Source organism: Parambassis ranga, chromosome 17, assembly GCF_900634625.1.
Source record: "Parambassis ranga chromosome 17, fParRan2.1, whole genome shotgun sequence".
In the NCBI taxonomy this organism is placed as follows: domain Eukaryota; kingdom Metazoa; phylum Chordata; class Actinopteri; family Ambassidae; genus Parambassis; species Parambassis ranga.
Window position 1 is genome coordinate 20,514,011 of NC_041037.1, and position 23,361 is coordinate 20,537,371.

A 23,361-nucleotide genomic window follows, 5' to 3' on the forward strand; every position below is an offset into this window, starting at 1 on the left:
CACAGTCTGCACCTGGGGTTCTGTCTCTATCCAGCCTCTATCAATCTTGTGCTCAGGGCCTGTTCCTGTGCTGCTACGATTAGTGCCTCTGTGCTGTCTTTCAGTCCAGCTTTTTCTAGCCACTCATAGGACTTCTCGATGTCAGCCACTTCCTGTATCTGTCGGTGGTACATTCCATGGAGGGGCTTGTCCTGCCATGATGGCTGTCATGTTTCTACTCCCCCATACATACATATATATATATATATATATATATATATATATATATATATATATATATATATATATATACTATTACATACTATTACCTTAAAAAAACATCAAGTTGTGATGAAACAACTGTATAAAGTGCCACTTGAAAGAAATTGAGACAGGGTGAAAGTCCTGCAGTGTGAACATGTGGTGGTATGTTTTGTTTACTGACTGTAGCACATGACCTTTTTACAGTACATGTAATTTTACTGTATAGCAGACCTACAGTATATTGATTACGTAATGTGATATTTTGCTGTATTTCAGAGAGTTTTGCAAATTGATGCGGAAGAAGTCCCGAATAAGTTTATATACAATGATGAAGCTGGATTTACTGTAACCTGACAACAGTGAGAAGAAGGGGCAGAAACATCATTGGCCACAGGGCTATTGTCAATGTACCAGGGCAACGTGGGGGTAACATTACCCTTTGTGCTGCCATCACACAGAACGGGGTCCTCCACCGCCATGCCAACTTGGGTCCTTACAACACTGAACTCATTCTTACATTTTTAGACAGATTACAAAATTATTATCACAGCAGCAAACCAAAGAGACCAGATGCAATACATTGTTGTCTGGGACAATGTAGCTTTCCATCGTACCACTCTGGTCCAAAACTGGTTTCATCAACACCCACAATTTACAGTTCAATACCTTCCACTATACTCCCCCTTCATGCGAGTGTAGGAAGAGCACATGCATGTGTTCATTGTGGCTATTAATTGATCTAATGTGTCTTTTACCATGAGACAAATGTGCGTGTCAAAATAGCAATGAGTCATGCAAGCATTGCGAGCACCCACTGGCAGGAACATAAATCGGCGCCCCTGCTTTCTAGTTTTTTCAGCTTATGATGCATATGAGGTGTGACACATGGCTTCAATAGTATGCTAGACAAGGTGTTTGATGGAGTCTCTCCTACAGTTAAAAACATAATGTAGCCTGCGTGTGTGTGTGACCAATGCAAGTCACGACCAACAATGCCTCTAGAATAAAAGACATATTGGAACTCTGTTGCTAGTCCAGACTTCCAGCTGACTCCGAGAGAGAATTACTGGGTGACTGTTCCATGTTTTTTTTCTTTTCTCTAACCAATCTGCTTATGCTTTTCTCTGTACCCCCCCTTTTACTCCCCAATTTGCCTTCAGGCCAAAAACACAAATAATTTTGCCGACCTCTTTTTTGTTCATTTCTTCTTCCATCCAGTTAAGCTCATCCCTCTAATCGTTACTACTGTCTTGCTCTCTTCTGACCTTCTCTCATGTTTGTTTCCTTAGTTTGATTGTAAACATGGTTTATAATGCTTACATGTTGTATCAAGAGGTGGGCTTAAGCACAGCGCATTTGCACATGCTATAAGGTGGTGTATGTGGAGTAAAAGCTGGTGCCTGCATGTGGTGCTGATATTAGATTTGTCGTCATAGGTAACAACATAATGGTGCTCGGTAATAAAAACTGGAGGAAAATTATGGTAGAGTAAAAAAAATCTCAGAGGTACAGATGTCTAACGTGATTCCCCAATTGGTGCTAATGTTTTAGAATCAAAGATAATTAAATGTAATAATGCACTGGGAATGTGTGTGATAATGCTTTTAACACTGAACAGCATTTTCAGTTGTTTATTTATTTATTTTTTCTGACACAAAATACCATTAAGCCCTGCAGGTTTAAATTCACCTCATACAGACAATATAACATACATGTTCAGCTCTCTGCTTGAGGGGAAGATTTAGAAACTAGTTTCTATAATGTGAGGAAGTACGCTAAAGAGACAGGCATTCTAGAAGTGAGCTGAAAAGAGAAACACACTCCGACCTCAGTTCTTTCTTAATGTGTTGTTGGTTTGTTTGTTTGTTTTTGTGGTTCTGTTTCCATTTTACTATTCACTTTATGTAGCCCTTTTCCATTTTTTTGGGCTTTACCTACTGCCTTAAAAATAAAATGTAACCACTTTTCCATCGTGTTTTAGGAGAGCCCATTTCGTGAATGTACCACAACTCAATAACAACAAAACACATGCCCACTCTCTTGCAGATTAAAATTAAGCTTTTTCAGCAACCATTTTGTCCAAACCACAATCAATGCAGGTTGAAAAGGTTCAAACGAGTTATCTAGAGAACTAGGTTATCTGTTTGTCTGATTGTTAAATTTAGTCTGATTCAACAATCATGATTGAAAGAAAAGTGTTCATTGACCTGTTCTTTGCTGTCATAGTCTGGGCATCTCCCATTGCTCTTTGTTTTCTTTGTGTTCAACAGATTTTCCATCCTGTCATGGAGAAATAGGGATGGTGGTGGTGGAGTTGTGGGGTTAGCGGGGGAGAGAAGGTACGGCGTGGAGGGGAGGGGGTGGTCCTGCGGAGTGCGAGAGTCCAATCATCGCTGCTTGCAGATTTAATTATTATTATTAATTGTGCCACTTTATGCTGCATTTTCGCCCCTTTGCCATGCACGAAAACTCACACTTATCAGGTTTGGGGAAAAATTTGATATTTTGTGGTCGCTGCAAAGGGGCGGGGCAAAATGGTTCTACAGCGCCCCCTTGAAATTTTGAAAGACCCCTCACATTTGGCTTAGTTTGGAGTATGTGCACGAAAATCGGTACATATGTTTATCATACTGAGATGCACCAAAAAGTCTCTTGACACCATGATCTTAACCCAACAGGAAGTCCGCCATCTTGGATGGAAAATGGCGATTTTGGCGATTTACACCAGTGGTATGCGGACGAACTCCTTCTAGAGATTTTGCCCGACTGACTTGAAAATTATTCTATTCTAGAACCTTCTCAGCTAGTTGGTGAAGCTACACTATGAAGGCCGTGAAGCTGCATACAATGGCGTCCGTGTGGCGGCGCGGCGACTGTCAATCCTTCGCCGTGAGATTACGTTTGCATTTTTAATGACCTTAACGGTCGTTAAGGTCATTAATATATGGTATATTAATTATATGATCATGAAAATTCATACACACATTCCCGGGGGGCGTGTCCTAGCAACTGATGGGGTCTCGTAAGTGGGCAGGGCAAAATGGCTCAATGGTGCCCCCTTGAATTTTTAAAATACCCCTTTCCATAGGGGTTTTTTTGGAGTAGGAAGACAAATATCGGCACACACACAGAACACGTCCAGCCGCACATAAAAGTCTCTTGCACCATTGATCTAGACCACACAGGAAGTCGGCCATTTTGATTTTGGCATACATTTCGAATGGCTCTCACGCCCGCATACTTGCTCCAAACGGCTTCAAACTTTCTGCACGTGCTCAGAGCTCCGCCCTGAGTGTGTCTAAGTCATCATGACCTGTGTCGCTCATGGCGCTCCCTTGTGGTGGAGACAGGAAGTGCCATGTTCTACACTGACATGCACTTCTCTCAAACTGTTTAATCCTTGCCCATCATTACACAGGCAAATGAGGATCACAGACTTGAAGTCCCACAGAGACACCTGTGTGGTTTCCTGTATCAGGCAGGTGGCGACTGTAGAACCTTCGCCATCAAACATCATCTGCTTATAACTTCGCCATGCATCGTCCTAACGTCCTCAAATTTTTATGTCACAACGGTCCGTCCCCGGACACGTCTGCATGCTCATGAGTCCCCTGTACAGCGCCACCTACAGGAAACCGGAAGTAACTGCTTCTTGACAATTTTCATGTATGAATCAAATGTTTTTGGAGGTTTGAAGCACAGACAGGTCTCCACTATTCTCATGGGATCTGGCTCCACCTAGTGGACACATAGGGTACTACAGCTGGTATAACTCCACCACGGATGCTCTGCGCTGTGATACGTCAACTGTCTGTCACTCAAGCGGCAATGCCCATAATTATGCGTAATTTTAAGTCCGAATACAATTGAAATGAGTGAGTTGTAAAAAAATTCACCCCCCCTACAATTGATACCAGAAGAGAACCTATCATCTGAGACCAGAGTGGTTTTTTGTACCAGGCTGTAAACATGTTCTTTTCTGCTGTGAAATCGGCCATTTTAACATGGGAGTCTATGGGAAATTACTCGCTTTTGGAGCCAGCCCCCAGCAGTTGCGGCGTGAATTACAAGTTTTGACACTTCCGCATGGGCTTCAACTTTGAGCCCCGAAGGTTGCCGCTTGTGTAATACAGACCCAACCCCGACCATGTGTGGACATCTGTGGACAGCACCACCTACTGTAAACAGGAGGTTACTGCATACTAACATTTTTTACATATACTGACAGATTTGTTGCACTGACATGTCTTTGCTTTTGTCTGCTGCTTTTTTCCCAGCACTGTCTGCAGCTCGTGGGGGGAGCAGGGGAGAGAAGGGACTGCGTGATGGGAAGGGGGTGGTCTCGAGGAGTGCAAGGGCCCGATCATCACTGCTTGCAGTTTTAATTCTCTTTTTTTCTTCCGCGTCATTCAACGCAATTTTTACCCCCTGAATGTGCTTAAAAGTCAGGCTCACAAAAAATGGCGATCTGAAACGCTGTGACTGCGACTTCCCAAATGGCTCTGGAGCGCCCCCTAGAATTTGCAAATATTCAGCGTAACAGCTACAGCCATGAAAATTGGTACACATATGTATCTCCTCACTCAAGGAAACATGCCTTTGGAAAAAAAATTCCACCCCCTACAGGGCGTCGGCCATCTTGGAATAACTTCGTTGTTCATGTTCCAAAATGGCATGAAAATAATATGCTCACACTTGGCTCTGGATTGTTAGATTTATTGAGAGTTGATTTTGAGTGAAAATTGATACATTGATATAATTTTTCTTAATTTTGAATGTATTTACAGAATCAGGGAAACTTGATTCAAACTTTCCTAATACTTGTCTTTAATGTGGACTTTTACTTTTATATTTATTTATATATAGCTTTATATTATTTATGCAATTCCAGGTCCTGACTACATTCGGCAGAAGTTTAATGAGCCATTAGATGTGAATGAGGTCATTGTTGAGGAGAAAAAAGAGACATCTCCATCAGGGAGCCCTCATTTCTACCGGAAAGGCACGACACCCACTCATTCTGTCATGGTTTCAGCCAGGTCTTTTATTTTGTAGTTCATTTTCTGTTTGTATTAGTTCTAGTTTTACTAGTCACTTCCTGTTTTATTTTGAAACTCGATCTTCCCCTTGTGTTTCAGTTCTGTTTACTTCCCCTTCCTCATGTGTGCTCCCTTCCCCCACCTGTGATTACCTGCTCCGCCCTAATGTGCTTCACCTGTGTCCAATTGTCTTCCCGCCCTCCTGTGTATAAAGCCTGTGTGTTTCCTGCCCCTTGTTGCCAGTTCGTCTTGTGAGTCTTCCATGCGACACAGCCGTCCAAGTAGCCTTTCTGCTCTTGTGATTTTTCCCTACGTGTTCTCGAGTAAGTTTTGGATTCTTGTGTTTTTTCCCTACGTGTTTTCGAGTAAGTTTTGGATTCTCTTGTGTGTGACTTGGTTTGGATTTGACTACTGCTTTTTTGCCTTTGTCTTTTGGATACCTCTGCCACATTGACTGATCACCTGTGTACCGAACCCTGGCCTATATTAAAGGAACTGAGTTTGTTTTCACCTCCGGCTAAGTCTGCGTTTGTGTCCGCCATCTCACAACCCCTGACATTACGAACTGGCCAATAAAAGGACACAGCGGACATGGAAGAGGTCAGAGCGGCTGTTAAAAGCCGAAGCCTTCAGTGGGCACCATTTAAGATGGTGCGTCAGTGGAACCAGGTTTACCAGCTTAGAGGAACAGTTCAAGCTGAGTTAGACCTGCTGGACACCCTGCCTTCACCACCCACAGACGAGAAGGAGCTGTGGCGGTTGGTTAACCGCAGGATTTTCTTGCTCCAACAACTTGGAACACTATGGAACTGCAAAGAGACGCTTAGAACTGGGATGGACCAAGCGCTGAACTCAGAGCCTTGGCTCCACATCCATTATATCGGGGCGTTCCAGGAAATGGAGGAGTTCACTGCTCCTGTGGCCTCCTTTCTGCCCACCTGGTTTCCCAGTCTCCAGTTGACGCCGTTCTCCCCAGTTTCGCCCGGAGGCGGGCACCCGTTGCCGTCACCACTTCCGGTTCCGCCCGGAGGCGGGCACCCGTTGACGTCACCACTTCCGGTTCCGCCCGGAGGCGGGCTCCAGACGGCGCCGCTCCTCCCGTCTCGGCCAGAGGGCAGGCTCCCGACGGCGCCGCTCCTCCCGTCTCGGCCAGAGGGCGGGCTCCCGACGGCGTCGCTCCTCCCGTCTCGGCCAGAGGGCGGGCTCCAGACGGCGTCGCTCCTCCCGTCTCGGCCAGAGGGCGGGCTCCAGACATCGCCTCTCTGTTCCGACCCCGGTGGTCCACCGCTCCCGAGTCCCTGTTCCGACCCCGGTGGTCCACCGCTCCCGAGTCCCTGTTCCGACCCCGGTGGTCCACCGCTCCCGAGTCCCTGTTCCGACCCCGGTGGTCCACCGCTCCCGAGTCCCTGTTCCGACCCCGGTGGTCCACCGCTCCCGAGCCGGTGGTCCTTCGCCTCTGGTCTTCAGTTCCGACGCCGGTGGTCCCTCGCCTCTGGTCTCCAGCCCTGACGCCGGTGGTCCTCCCTCAGTTCTGGTTTCCTGTCCGGACCCCGGAGGGTCCTCGGCTCTGGTTTCCTGTCCGGACCCCGGAGGGTCCTCGGCTCTGGTTTCCTGCCCGGACCCCGGAGGGTCCCCTGCTCTGGTTTCCAGTCTGGACCCTGGAGGGTCTTCTGCCTCGTCTTCGGTTCTGGCTTCCAGTCTGGACCCTGGAGGGTCTTCTGCCTCGTCTTCGGCTCTGGCTTCCAGTCTGGACCCTGGAGGGTCTTCTGCCTCGTCTTCGGTTCTGGCTTCCAGTCTGGACCCTGGAGGGTCTTCTGCCTCGTCTTCGGTTCTGGCTCCCAGTCTGGACCCTGGAGGGTCTTCTGCCTCGTCTTCGGTTCTGGCTTCCAGTCTGGACCCTGGAGGGTCTTCTGTCTCGTCCTCGCCGGCGTTCTGCCCGGACCCTGGAGGGTCCGCAGCCTCGTCTCCGCCGACCTTCTGCCGGACCCTGGAGGGTCCGCAGCCTCGTCTCCGCCGACCTTCTGCCCGGACCCTGGTGGGTCAGCCTCATCGTCTCCGCCGACCTTCTGCCCGGACCCAGGAGGGTCCGCCTCGCCTTCCTCGCTGGTCTTCTGCCCGGACCCAGGAGGGTCCGCCTCGCCTTCCTCTCTGGTCTTCTGCCCGGACCCAGGAGGGTCCGCCTCGCCTTCCTCGCTGGTCTTCTACCCGGACCCAGGAGGGTCCGCCTCGCCTTCCTCGCTGGTCTTCTACCCGGACCCAGGAGGGTCCGCCTCGCCTTCCTCGCTGGTCTTCCGCCCGGACCCAGGAGGGTCCGCGTCTCCATCGCTGGTGGTCTTCCGCCCGGACCCAGGAGGGTCCGTCGTCTCGTCATCGCTGGTGGTCTTCCGCCCGGACCCAGGAGGGTCCGTCGTCTCGTCATCGCTGGTGGTCTTCCGCCCGGACCCTGGAGGGTCCGCGTCTCCATCGCTGGTGGTCTTCCGCCCGGACTCTGGAGGGTCCGCGTCTCCATCTCTGTTGTTTTTCCGCCCGGACCCTAGAGGGTCCGCGTCTCCATCTCTGTTGTTTTTCCGCCCGGACCCTGGAGGGTCCGCGTCTCCATCTCTGTTGTTTTTCCGCCCGGACCCTGGAGGGGCCGTGTCTCCATCTCTGTTGTTTTCCCGCCCGGACCCTGGAGGGGCCGCGTCTCTATCTCTGTTGTTCTTCCGCCCAGACCCTGGAGGGTCTGCAACCTCGTCTCTGGTGTTCCCCCGCCGTTTCTCTCGACCCTGGGAAATCTCAGCCTTCTCAGCCTCTGGCCTTGCTCTCTGAGCCCCCCCAGACTTCGTCACGCTGGGTCTCTACCCAGTTTTCTGAGTTTGTTTACTGGACCCTTATTAGACTGAGTTTTTGCTCCCTGTATTTTTGTTCGGACTTGTGGTTTCTAGTGGAACGTCTGGGAGCCGTTCCTTGGGGGGGGGGGGGGGTACTGTCATGGTTTCAGCCAGGTCTTTTATTTTGTAGTTCATTTTCTGTTTGTATTAGTTCTAGTTTTACTAGTCACTTCCTGTTTTATTTTGAAACTCGATCTTCCCCTTGTGTTTCAGTTCTGTTTACTTCCCCTTCCTCATGTGTGCTCCCTTCCCCCACCTGTGATTACCTGCTCCGCCCTAATGTGCTTCACCTGTGTCCAATTGTCTTCCCGCCCTCCTGTGTATAAAGCCTGTGTGTTTCCTGCCCCTTGTTGCCAGTTCGTCTTGTGAGTCTTCCATGCGACACAGCCGTCCAAGTAGCCTTTCTGCTCTTGTGATTTTTCCCTACGTGTTCTCGAGTAAGTTTTGGATTCTTGTGTTTTTTCCCTACGTGTTTTCGAGTAAGTTTTGGATTCTCTTGTGTGTGACTTGGTTTGGATTTGACTACTGCTTTTTTGCCTTTGCCTTTTGGATACCTCTGCCACGTTGACTGATCACCTGTGTACCGAACCCTGGCCTATATTAAAGGAACTGAGTTTGTTTTCACCTCCGGCTAAGTCTGCGTTTGTGTCCGCCATCTCACAACCCCTGACACATTCTCCATGGCAGAGCCCAGCTCCCAGTCCTGATCCATCACCCACTGTGGTCAAAAAGATCCCTCCCAGCAGTGAAACTCCGGACAACATGGCTTCTGCAAAACCTGCTGTGAAAGAAAAATTCATGTTCCAATTTGCACTCCCTGCACTTTTGCGAACGCCTTCTAGGGGAATTGCTTGATAGGGCTGAAAATTGGTGTGCTTGCCCTTAAGGGATCAGGGACCAAAAGTTATCAAAAACGCAGTCATATGGTCTGGCTGTGGTGCCACCACGAATTTGAACCTTCGCCAATGCACAGGAAATTGATGTTTTTGTGGCTGCATCTCCCACATACTTCATCCTATGTGGATGAAAAAAATCAGGCATGATGAGCCTGTCCTTCTGAATAGACTGATATAACCATATGCACATGCAATGTGCACAAGTGTGGCGACATGGTTCAGCAGCACCCCCTACACTAAGGTCTGGGTGCCACTTTGACCTACAGACATGAAACCCGGTACACATATGTATCAACTCTAGACGAGAAAAAAAAGTCTTTTGGGGGTATCCTCTAAAACACACAGGAAGTCTGCCATTTTGAAAAAACTGCACCATTTCATTTGTAGGAAAAATAAAATAAAATGTTACCATGTATTTGTGTGTTCTGAGTATAAAAACAATATTCTCAAATACACTCAACAAAAATATAAACGCAACACTTTTGTTTTTGCTCCCATGTTTCATGAGATGGACTTGAAGATCTAAACTTCATTCCAGATACACAATATTACCATTCCTCTCAAACATTGTTCACAAATCTGTCTAAATGTGTGATAGTGAGCACTTCTGCTTTGCTGAGATAATCCATCCCACCTCTGACCAAGGTGGCCTTTTATTGTGGGCAGTTTAAGGTACACCTGTGCACTAATCATGATGTCAGATCAGCATCTTGATGTGGCACACCTGTGAGGTGGGATGGATTATCTCAGCAAAGCAGAAGTGCTCACTATCACACATTTAGACAGATTTGTGAACAATGTTTGAGAGGAATGGAATGGTTTAGATCTTCAAGTCCATCTCATGAAACATGGGAGCAAAAACAAAAGTGTTGCGTTTATATTTTTGTTGAGTGTATTTTGCAACACACTTATAGAGTAGAGTTCTGAGAATATGAGGCATGCTTTCAAAAATATGTGCGTAAACAATTGAGAAAAACTGTAAAGTCCCCAGATATGACCATAAATGCCTTGGGGTGCTTTGTCTGCACCTTTGCTGTTACTGTGTGTATCTTCTCACAGGCAGCTGATGCGTCTGTGCTCGGTGGTACATATACACAGAGCACGATCACGTGACTTAGCTCCCTCAGCAACTGATATGGCTGCAGGCTAACGGCTAACAGTTCCAAGTCCTGACAACACAGTAAGTTTTTTATTGAGACATGTCCTAGGCAACACCAGCTTTCGTTCACATACAGACCCTTTCCAAAAAATTAGAATATCAAGGAAAAGTTCATTAATTTCCATAATTGCATTAAAATAGTTAAACCTTTATAAATTATAGATTCAGGGCCCACATTTTAAACAATTTCAAGTATTTATTTTTTTATTTTTACATAATTGGGGCTCCCAGCTCATAAAACCCATGAAAACAGAAATTCAAACAATTAAAATATTGTGAGCCAAATTATGCAGGCCATGAACATTTTAAACTGAGTGTCACCCACTAATCATCTACTAAACTCAAAGCACCTCCACAGGTTTCCCCAGGTGTCATTAAATTGCTTTAGTTCGGTTCAATATGGGGAAGACTGCAGACTTGACAACTGGCCAGTAGACCATCATTGATACCCTCTATATGGGTGCCGTGTCCAAGCACATCAATGGAAAGTGTGGCAGGAGAAAATGCACCAGCACAAGAGATGACTGTGAGCTTCAGCAGATCATCAAACAGGATTCTGTTGAGATCTGGCAGAGATTCAGAAAGAGTGGAATGAGGCAGGAGTCACAGCTTTAAAAACCACCACATTCAGATGCATCCAGGAGATAGGCTACAACTGTTGGGTTCGTAGGAAGCATCTCAACTGAGAAAAGGAGAAGAAGGTCTAGACTGTTGGCCAGTGGTCCAAGGTCCTCTTTTCTGATGAGAGTAAAGTGTGCCTTTCATTAGGTAATCAAGGTCCAAGGGTTTGGAGGAAGACGGGTGAGGAACAGAACCCAAGCTGCTTGAGGTCAAGTGTGAAATATCCATAGTCAGTGATGATTTAGGGTCACCACAAAAGTCTACCAGAATGTTTTGGAGGACTTCATGATTCCTTCTGCTGAGGATCTGTATGGAGATGTAGATTTCATCTTCCAGCAGGACCTGGCCCCTGCCCATACTGCCAGGAGCACCAAAACCTAGTTTAATGCTCATGCCATCACAGTGCTTGACTTGCCATCCAACTCACCAGACCTAGACCCCATTGAGAATCTCTGGGGTATTCTTAAGAGGAAAATGAGGGACACCAGACCCAAAAACAAAGAAGAGCTGACAGCAAGCATCAAGGACATTTGGGCTTCCATAACACCCATGCAATGCCACAAGCTGATTGCCTTAATGCCACGGCCCATCAAGGCAGTGATTAAGGCAAAGGGATTCCCAACCAAGTATTGACATATCGCTTAGACAGTACCATATTTTGATTGAGTTAATGTGATCCTAATTTCTTTATTTTTTCTGCAAAAACTGAGAAGTAAATGGTGATTTCTTTATAGTATTCTAATTTTTTGAATTCCCGTTTTCATGGGTTTTATGAGCTGGGAGCAATTATGGAAATTAATGAACTTTTCCTTGATATTCTAATTTTTTGGAAAGGGTCATCATTGACCTCTGCTCTTCTCGCAAGCATTCATGTCTCTGTTGGCTCTCACAGCAGTAAAACCCGGTAGATCGACGTTAGCATCTGGTATCACATCAGTGAGCCACGTCTCTGTGAAGATGTATAAGCTGCACTCACGCCGCCAATGGCGACAGTGTCAAGGGGCAATTTTCGTCAGGGGACCATTTTATGCCAGATTTGCTGAGTTTTTGAGCATGTTCGGGGGGTCAAATTCGCAATACCGTGGTTGGAACAATTGTCAAGTATAAAATAACACCTTGCATTTCAATATGGCTCTCGCACATTTCGTGCTCAGCTAATTAGATGCCAATCCAATGAACAGAAACACAATGTGACCAAAGAGAGACAGTGTAAGCATAAAGAGACACTGCAAGCACCCAGGAGGAGCTGAGAGTTTGTGAGTGTGAGCATCAAGAACCCTGTTTATAGACCTGTGCCCTCATAATTTGGATCTTCCCACTTAAGGAGAGATTATATAAATAATATAATAAAATTCCTCCTTGTTATCTGGATCAGACTTATTACCTGGTTCTTCACTTTCTAGGGTTGACTTGAATAGAATAGAATAGAATAGAATAGAATAGAATAGAATAGAATAGAATAGAATAGAATTGAAATACTTTATTCATCCCAAGCTGGGAAATTACGCTATTGCAGCAGCAATATACAGGCACTCAGCATCCTCAACATTTACCCCTAAAGTAAAAATAACCAGTATAGACATTACATGGCATTACGTTACAGAAAATAGAAGTATAAGTACAAAATAAAGTGTGGAATTTGAGATGTGAATATAAATTATAAGTACAAAACAGGTTGTGCAATTTGAGATGTAAATATAAGTATAAGTACAGAACAAGTGTAATTTCAGATGGAGATAGGGATGATGTAGGGAAGATTTCCTGTAGCAATCTGTATGACAACGAAGCTGTCTGAGTCTTTGGAAAAGACGCACCGTTGTCTGTCCAGTACAGGGAGGAGAGGATGGTCAGGGTTATCCATGATAGATAACAGTTTGTTCCCTTCCTCCTGAAGTCAATCACCATCTCTCTTGTCCACATTGAGCAGCAGGTGATTTCCTCCAGCCCACTCCACAAATCTGTCCACCAGCCCCCTGTACTCCTCCTCCTGTCCTAGTACTGAAAGTGTGAAAGGTGAACAAGAATGGAGAAAGCACAGTGCCCTGTGGGGCTCCTACACCACTCATCACCACATCAGACAGGACACTACCTAGTTAAGCTGGATCCATACTCCGCGAGACAAAGAACTTTTTCCCTCGTGCAGACGTTACGCCCACAAAATGACGTCATTTTTTGTCTCTGACCGCCCGCTGTTCCGCACTCTTGTGCACAGGGTCCGGGCCAAACTTTGTCTTTCAAGGCTGTGCGGCAACCGTGCTGTGATTGGTCGGAATTTATTGTGGGCGTGGTGAAAGTGGAGAAGCGCAAGAGCCTCTCCAGGTATATAGGTAGGTGTATAAATAGCACTGATTCAACAGATTTAGATAAGACCATACCGGTTTTGCATGATGAGCAATAAAAGAAAGAAAGGCAAGTAAGGGTGATTTGTCACCAATAACTCCAGACAGCCATTCACACATACCAGATGGTGACTGTTATTACCATTCTATATACTCCTACATACCCGGGCATAATAGGCTCGTTAACAATGTCTGTATATCTTTGCTATTGTTACTTTTAATGTCGCATCTTCACAGCTCATCACCGGACAGTTTGAAGTATCGCAGGCACATTGGAACACAGTAGGTGTGCAAATGTGATCATAAAGGCTAGCACAAACACTGAATCTTTGCTATTGTTACTTTTAATGTCGCATTTTCACAACTCATCGCCATGCATCTCACGCTGTTGCAGGCACCCTCTCTGTATAATGCCCCCTTGCCATGGCACAAGTCCTTGTGGTGTGTTAAAAAACTCAATAAAGTCTTTCCTTATAGTTTAGTGGGCGGGCCGTATGAGGAGTTCTGCACACACACGTCTCGCGGAGTATGGTACCTCAGTGCGGAAAAGACCTTTTTTTTTATCTCTTACCACCCGTGGAGCGCGTTCTCTGCTCTGTCTCGCGGAGTATGGAACAGCCTTTAGACGAACTGTGGTCTGTCTGTCAGGTAATCAGTGATATTTCACTGTGATACTCCACGAGAACAAAGAACTTTCTTCTCGCTCTCGGCGCTCCAACTACAAAATTACGTCATTTTGTTCTCGGAGTGCCTGTTCGGCAGCTCTTGCAGACACATGGCAGAACTTTTTTTCTCAGTGGTGTGCGAGAACAATTCTGTGATTGGTCGGAATTTAGTGGGCGTGAATAATGTGGTGAAGTGCAATAGCTTCTTCTGGTGTGCAGAACACACAGACAGAAGGAGGAAGTACAACAACATTAAACACTGGGAGATGGGATATATTATTCCAGACAGCCATCCACGTGTTCACAGAATTAAACTCACACATACCACAGGTCTGCTATACAGTCAGCTACACTATTCTTCTATCTATTGTCATGCTATACGCCCTCTTCACTGAGCATTATCAGCTAGTTAGGCCAGGTAACCACGACTTTGCACACAATTTGGAATACGATTGTATTGTCAACCTTTTGTGTGTGATGTGCGCTGTAGTGGGAGGGCCGTATGATGAGTTCTGCACACACATTTCCCGGAGAGTATGATTACTCAGTACTGAAACTAACTTTTTTCTTGTTCTTGCCACCCGCGAGCGACAAGAAAGGTTTTTGTTCTCATGGAGTATGTATCCAGTTTAAGTCTGGTCCAGTAATCTCATCGTAGGAGGAGTAGGGGAGAGCTGACAGGTCATTGGAGGGGGAGGGTAGTAGTGTGGGTGGTGCGGGGGAGGGATAGACAGAAGCAGTCTGAGAGCTAAACCTGTTGAAATAGGTGTAAGGCTTGTTAGCTCTCTCCCTGTTACCATCATTCAGTCTACCTTCCCCCCACTTCCTGTGATCTCCTTCATTCCAGACAACACCTCCCTCACTTATCTTCTGTGATCACATCTTCAGGGTGAACTCTGTATTTTCAAAATCTGGCTGTTTCTTCTGTATCTTCAATAGTAGTAGTAGTAAATTCGTCTCTCTTACTCTCAGGATTTACAATCAGAATCAGAAATACTTTATTAATCCCAGGAGGAGATTGCAGGTGCTCCATGCATGATCAAAAACAGGTTAGAAAAAAAAATAAGGTAAGGTAAAATAGCAAGTAAATAAAATAAAATAACATTCTAAACAATAATAAAATTCAAGTCAAAAATTCAAACCTAAAATGGTAGTCATATATAATACACCTGGAATACTGTAAGTAGTAAAATATAACAGTACTATAATAACATCCCGATGTAAGAAATTGTTTTAGATCAGATTGTCTGATCAGCTAAAGAGGGATTGATTCTGGATAGCTCTTAGGTAATTGTAAAATTCAGAGTCCATTCAGGCTACAGTAGGACAGTGTGTGTGCATGTGTTGTGGATTTTTTTTCCATGTCATTTGTATTTTTTGCATTTTGAACCACTGTTTATTCCTCTGTAACACTGTTGAAAAATAAAACAGGGCAATGCTGTTGTACTTCGACAGTTGTTTACACACAGCGTTGTACGCGACCCGACACTGTCCCCATGAACCAAGAAGTGTGACGTCACTAGTGGGATTCGGTATAACCACATTTGCTTTCCAATTTAAGCGTATCCGGCTAGATCCACCTCCGAGAGGTGGATTGAAATCAATCCATATATATCCGGCTTTGAGTTGTTCAGACTGGGAAAAACTACCTGCATCGCTATGATGTGACAAATCTGTATCAAATACAATCTTCTGTCATACCTGTCATATACTGTGCCATGGGTATGGTCTCTACTGCTATTGCAGGTTCATTAATTTTCTTCCAGTTAAGACCTCTAATCCTTTGTGCCTACAGTCAGTGTTTGAATTATAGGGGAGCTAAGGAGAGTCGAGCTCCCCTGAAAAGGACACAAGCTTTCCTGAAAGCCTACTATGAGACATTTAGGGAGAGCTCTGAAATATGGTCAGTTTTTGGGTCACAGGTTACAGACTTTGATTTTCTGTACAGTCAGGTTCCTGAAATAATACAGTAAAACACACCAGTGCATGTTAATTCGCTGTCTCCATAAATACATGCAATGTCTATTCTGTTGCCAACCATCACTACATTTTTAGTGTTACGTTGCCTCCTGAATTTCTCATCACTTAAGTGGTGTGGCAGCAGGTCTCTCAAGTTTTACGCATTAAGAGTGAAACATGTATTTCAACAACTTCTCCCCTCATATGCCACACATGGCATTTCTCATACAGAGAAATGATTAACTTCCCCGCACAGAATTCTTATAAACTATCCTATAAATGAGTCAAAGGCAGATTACGCTCATACAGCTATCTGGAATTAGCCCTATCGACCATCAGAAAATAGAATTCCTTGTTGCCTGAACTGTCAGGAGAGGGACAGAACAAGTTTAATGGGAAAGTCTGCCTACAGTGGCCTGTAAAGCAAAAATCAAATTTATTTTCTTGAGGTTTCGACAGTATAATCTAAAGTCTACTGGAATATTTAGAGATGAATGACTATGACCAGTTTAAAAAACAAAAATGTATTAAAATTGTTTTTGTCACACTCCCAGATACAATGTAGAAATAGTTCTTTTCCAGTTTGTTAGTGCCCTTTGCTTTATGGCATCTCCCCAGCTCACGACAGCAGAGAAAATGGTGCCTGTCACGACAGACTGGTAAAACATATGGATGGAGCTTCCGGCATAAAAATATTCTATTCATGTCCTTCTTATACATGGCCTTAGTGTTTGTGGGCAACCCCAGTTTTTATATATTTATGTAGGATTAGACTATTTCCACGCAGTTGGAGTCAGATGAATATAGCACATTATATGCGAGAATATGACTTCCTTCCCTGGCCCATTAAGAAGTGTGTTAATTTTTCCTGGTGGGGGAAAAAGATATACAGCTAGGTGCGAATGATAGACTATCCCTACACAAAACAGTCTAGATATAATTATTAAGCATATCCCATCAGTATAACAGTGCTTGGTAATGCAGAATTAATGCGTGACAGAAATGTGTTGCGGTGGTGTTGATGTGTGTGCGTAGATGTGTGTGTGTTGGGAAGAGGGGGCAGGGGATGAATGCCACACAAACTACCTGAACAAACTGCAAAGCCTCTGGCCGCAGTTTTTCTATTACCAGGCAGGAGCGTAGCTTTCTTGCGACAACCGCAACACCAGAAACTTGTGTTGTCACAAATTTAACTGTAGACAGCGCGGATGAGAACGCACAGTGTGTATCTACGTTTGCTGATTGGCTGACAACCGCTGTGCAACCGTACAACACGAACGACCGTGCGCATATATATCGGATGCACACACACACCCCGTTACAGTATTCCCACTGGCTGACGAGGAGGGCAACATAATATCGTTAAATCGTTTAAAATAAAGCAGAGGTAAGATAACATATACTTCATTTATATTTCAGCCATTATCTTACGCAAATTGTATTTATATATGATTAGTAACTGACTGAGATTTGCACTTTACAATTATATGCATATACAAGGCATACATTACTTACAGATCAAAAATATTTAAAAATTAAATAAATGATTTTATTTTATAGAATACTATTGTTGTTAGCTAATGTTAGTGTTAAAATATTCTAATTATAATGGCAGTAGTTACTGACAGTAAGTAGTGTGAATTTATCGTTTTGTGTATTTTTTTTTTGTCAATTTCTGTCCTCAGTCCATGGCTAGCGCAAGCAGCAACTACATGTGGATGTTGGTGCTGGGAGTATGTGTATCGCTGGTGGTTGGAATAGACTGTGGGAAGGAGTGTGCACTTTGTGTGTACCATTTGCTAGGACAAAAGTCTACTTTCACATCTCTGGTAATATCAACAATTTAACTAGTTATTTATTTATGTATGTATTTATTTATATTTAAAGACTTCCTTTACCATTGTAATCAGTTATTCGGCAACTATAGTCAATACAATAATCCCATGGATTCTAAACAAATTAATCCAGTACAGATACACTGAATTTTAAATTCTTGTTTTATTAGAGAATGTTTTGTTTTGAGGGTTTTCTTCTATCAGTGCTTTCTGTTGTGCTTGCAATATCAGCATCTTGATTATTATATCCTGTTTTTATTATGCCAACTTCATATAGATCTCCTGTGTATTTACTGTAATGTAATCTGCAATTAAGAAATGTAACACATTACATCCTTACAGACTTTTCTTAATGTAGCACTTAATTCCCAATAATAATTAATTAATTCCCAACCAATAATTTGGTTAAATTGGACACATAGAGAGTCCACTTTTGACAGAACCTAAATAATGAACAGAGCCTCCCCAATTTACTTACATTTGAAACACAACGGATGCATCCGGCGTTTGCTGTCCCTGATGCATGTGTTCATTTTGGACACAAGAGGGTGCTAGTGCATGTTTCCTTCTTAGCCCTATAGGTGACAATACCCCCTCAATTCAATTTTCCTGTTCATTAATCCTGTAGTCATTAGCCAACAGCACTAAAATCTCAGCAAGAATCTCATCTGTCATCAAATAAGAATGACTGTTGGCTCCAAGTTTCAATAAAATGCATGATGTTTGGGAGTATGTAACCCATCACAGGGATGTTATGGATCACAAACTCTCTGCTGATTTGTGTCTCAAATAATACATTTGGAAAACATCTGCTGCTGTCACAGTTCACTGCATATATACTAGGTAAATTATTCAGCAGAAGAATTTTACAGTGGAGGCAGCAAAACATTAGGGGTGGAGAATGAGGCTCTAGAGTTAGAGTGAATATTCAAAACTAGACTTTTGAGTATTCACTGTCATTAAGCCCATTGATATTTAAAACTTGTTACCTTGTTAGTTGTACACATTTGCTTTGTTCCATTATGTTTTCTTTAGATTTAATAATTAATAATAATTAGATATTCATATTGAGAATGTAATGAGCTTTTAATTTAAGCAGACCAAGCTACAAAAATGGTAAAACTATTAAAATAAACCTAGATTTCTAATCTGATGTACCCAGGTCCAGTTAAAATGATAATAAACTGTAACAATAGGCTTTAAAATAAATTCATAATCACAATTTTGATCTTTCCAGACATGCTCAATTGAGTGTGAAGGTGTGTTGGACAACCAGAAGCTGCGCATATGCAAAGACATACTACTGGAGGAGGAAAACCAAATTCCTCTGGATGTTGACCCCCATCAACAACAGGTTCAAGAAGGAGGAGTCAACACATCAACTGACGATGTGGACACAGCATTGTTAGAACCCCAGATGTCCAAAAAGTATGGTGGCTTCATGAAACGCTATGGTGGTTTCATGTCCCGTCGTTCCACATTGCCAGGAGAAATAGTAGATGGTCCAGAAAACCATAATAAAGAAGAAAATGTTCGCCTGGAGATCCTAAAGATCCTCAATGCAGCAGCTGAGCATAGCAGTGAGGGGGAAGGCCAGGGAGGTGAGACTATGAAGCGGTATGGAGGATTCATGCGTCGGGTTGAAAGTGGGGTGCCACAAGGCAGCTTGCTGGAAGCAGTATTAGGCCGTGGACTCAAGAAGCGCTATGGAGGGTTCATGAGGCGTGTAGGTAGGCCTGAGTGGCTGGTGGACAACAGCAAAAATGGAGGGGCATTGAAACGGGCTTGGGAGGTTGGCAGTGAGCTACAGAAGAGGTACGGGGGGTTTATGGACTAGGAACACAGTAACCATTCGGTCTCATTAGCTTTCCAACCCACTTCTCAACCAATCATATTGTGGTCTGGACTTGTTGGTATTGGTGTTTGAATAAACTGTTCACCTCCTATGCTAGTAACATGCGTTTGTATAATGTGCTACAACCTCTTTAGCTTATATATACACACACATACTTTCTTTCTGTTTGATTGAACATATGTATTAAAGGAATCTCTTGATGGTGTATGGATTGACTATGATTTTTTTACAGTTTTTTCTGATTGCTTAAGCACATTTCTGTAACTATTGGCTATTTGTGCAAAACTCTACACACAAATAAAAAAAAACCTTACACCAAATACGCAAAACATTGTAGATCTCTTGCAAAAGCCAATACATCTTGCTTAACCTCTTCAAACCTTTGTAAAAATGGTATTTTTTGTACCACACAGTTAACACAACCATCATATACTAAGCACACAATGTGCCAACTACACACTGATGGTATTAACTGAAAACACATCTGGCTTTTGCTTTCTCTGTGCACAAGGTATGTCCATGTGAGGTCAAACTTTTGTCATAAATAGTTCTATAAACACAGGGATTCAAATTTCAAGTATGAATGTTTATTCACACACATCAAAACAATCACAAGAAACATACAATTTCACTGAAAGAGAGAAGGAAGAGAGAAAATCAGTCTCATTGTCTCTCTGGGTCCGGCCACAGAATTTCATCAACATCACATGCAATGTCTTCTAGTCCAAGGCACCGGGGAACATGTCTCCTGGAGTGCCGTATCCAGGCCTGACATGATGCCTGGTCCATATCCTCGCATGCCTCCTTCCAGATGCTGGATGTCTAGTAATTCTGTGGAGTAACAGTTTCAGTTTTACATGTACAGTATTGTTGTTTTTCTCATTAGAGTATGGTACACCTACAAAACTTAGTGTGAGGGAACTGTACTAACCCATTCTCATCAATATGTCCTTATGATGCTTGCTATATGTAGCGGCTCAGGCTGAACCCGTTGTCCAGCTTCCCTCAGGGTCAATCCATGGTTGATCACATGATCCATTATTGTAGCTCCGATGACATCAGTAATTCTATTTCTTCTTACCCTTCCTCCTTCCTCTTCACCTCCTCGTCCTCTTCCTCTAAATTCACCTCCTAGTCTTCGTCTCCTCCTCTTCCTCATGTTCCTCCTCTAATTCTCACTCTTCTCAGTCTCCTTCTCCCTCCATTGTTCTCCACACTGAAGCTTACCTGTGTCTTATTCACAGAGCTCATGCTGATTGCAAAGTGAACTAATGATGTAAAACAGTTCTCACATGTGACAGTGTAGCCAGACAGTTGGCAAAATAGTGTAAATACCAGCCATAAATGTGTGTAGTTTTACTATGAGTGTGTTGATCTTTTGGAAGTTGTGTGTAAAGCAGTGAGTTGTGTTTAAGTTCAGCAAAAAGATGCTGTGAAGTGGATTATATTTATACATTTGCAAATTGTGTGTTACAAAAGTGCAAATTGAGTGTAAAGCAGTTTTTTTGCTTTTAGTTTTGCAAACTCAGTGAGTGATTTTGCTATAACTACTAATAGTTTTAGAAATTGTGCTATAAGAATCATTGTTAGTGTTTAAGCAATCAGAAAAAACTGTAAAAACATGTCTGGGTATATGTGTTTGTTTACAGTTTTTTCTGAGGACATATTGATGAGAATGGGTTAGTACAGTTCCTTCACACTAAGTTTTGTAGGTGTACCATACTCTAATGAGAAAAACAACAATACTCTACATGTAAAACTGAAAACTGTTACTCCACAGAATTACTAGACATCCAGCATCTGGAAGGAGGCATGCAAGGATATGGACCAGGCATCATGTCAGGCCTGGATATGGCCTCCAGGAGACATGTTCCCCAGTGCCTTGGACTAGAAGACATTGCTGTGATGTTGATGAAATTCTGTGGCCGGACCCAGAGAGACAATGAGACTGATTTCTCTCTCTCTCTCTCTCTCTTTCAGTGAAATTGTATGTTTTCTTATGTTTGTTTGATGTGTGTGAATAAACATTCATACTTGAAATTTGAATCCCTGTGTTTATAGAACTATTTATGACAAAAGTTTGACCTCACATGGACAGACCTGTGCACAGAGAAAGCAAAAGTAAGATGCGTTTTCAGTTAATACCATCAGTGTGTAGTTGGCACATTGTGTGCTTAGTAATATATGGGTTTGTGTTAACTGTGTGGTACAAAAATACCATTTTTACAAAGGTTTAGAAGAGTTAAGCAGATGTATTAGCTTTTGCAAGAGATCTACAATGTTTTGCTGATTTGGTGTAAGGTTTTTTATTTGGTGTGTAGAGTGTTTGCACAAATAGCCAATAGTTACAGAAATGTGCTTAAGCAATCAGAAAAACTGTAAAATGGTCAGGAGTCAGTTTTGAGCCAGGGCTTTTATTTGGTTTTTGTTGTGTTACCTTGATTGTAGCTTTATTTCCGGTTTTGGTTAGTTATTTCCTGTTTTATTTTGAAATCACTGATCCTTCCTCTCATTTTAGCCTGACAGTTGTAGGCCCACCTCCTGGATGCGTCTAAATGTGGTGGTTTTTTAAAGCTGTGACTCCCGCCTCATTCCACTCTTTCTGGACCTCTGCCAGATCTCAACAGAATCCTGTTTGATAATCTGCTAAAGCTCACAGTCATTTTCTCCTGCCACATTTTGCTCTCTCTACATTGATATGCTTGGACACGGCACTTTGTGAACAGCAAGCCTCCTTAGCTATGAACTTTTGTGGCTTACCCATATGGGAGGTATCAAGGGTTCTTCTGGCCAGTTATCAAATCTGCAGTCTCCCCATATTGAACCGAACTGAAGCAATTTAGACACCTGTGAAAACCTGTGGAGGTGCTTTGAGTTTAGTAGATGATTAGTGGGTGACACTCAGTTTAAAACATTCATGGCCTGCATAATTTGGGCTGACTTCTTCACAGTATTCTATTTTTTGAATTCCTGTTTTTGTAGGTTTTATGAGGTGGAGCCCAAATTATGTAAAAATAAAAAATAAAATTGTTTAAATGTGGGCCCTGAATCTATAATCTATAAGAGTTTTAACTTTTTAAAATGGAATTATGGTAATTAATTACCGTAACCTTTCCCTCATATTTTATTTATTTTTTGCAAAGGGTCTGTACTATATTGGCTGAGCAGGAGTACTTTGTGGTGCTGCTGGACTGGATGGGATGCCACATTGTAGGATACAGCATAAAAGTAACTACAAATAAAAAATACATATGCAAAAATATGTTATAAATAAATGATATGATAACATATTACTAGATATTGCACATACTCAAGTAAGAGGGGTTTTGTAGAGCTGTATGATGGTTAATGGTTATAAGCTGGTAGTCAGTCTCCAGTGTTATGTTTAAGATTCCAGTGAACACTGTAACAGCTGATCAGCACAGTGTTTCAGGTGGATGGAGTGACAGTCTGGTCCAGGGTGCTTTGTAGGAGAATCTGTTAACATCCCTTTCCAGAATAGTAAGAGATCACCGGAGGGATCACCGGAGAGGTGAAGAGCCTGGGGTGGGGGGAGGTTATGTGGGGATAAGTATTGGGTGAAAGGACGGAGGGGGGGTGGGGGGGGGGGGGGGGGGGGGGGTGGGGGGGGTGGGGGGGGGGGGGGGGGGGGGGGGGGGGGTGGGGGGGGGGGGGGGGGGGGGGGGGGGGGGGGGGGGGGGGGGGGGGGGGGGGGGGGGGGGGGGGGGGGGTGGGGGGGGGGGGTGGTATGGGTCTTGTGGCTCCTGACTGCATACTTTATCCCGACGTGGTAGCAGCTGTACAAATTCCAGTGATTGATCCAAACATGTCTCCTGTTCACTATTTGACGTCCTCATAACAGGTTTATATTTTCATATCT

At 43.8% G+C, this 23,361-nt stretch overlaps 1 protein-coding gene across 1 annotated transcript; it reads left to right on the plus strand.

Annotated features, from left to right (window-relative positions):
- The first annotated feature begins 17,105 nt into the window (after window positions 1–17,105).
- Window positions 17,106–19,686, plus strand: LOC114450080 (proenkephalin-A-like). Its single transcript, XM_028427987.1, has 3 exons — window positions 17,106–17,178; window positions 17,477–17,620; window positions 18,864–19,686. Exons 2-3 carry the CDS (start codon window positions 17,480–17,482, stop codon window positions 19,461–19,463), a joined length of 741 nt encoding a protein of 246 aa, XP_028283788.1. The 5' UTR covers window positions 17,106–17,178; window positions 17,477–17,479; the 3' UTR covers window positions 19,464–19,686.
- Window positions 19,687–23,361: the final 3,675 nt, after the last annotated feature.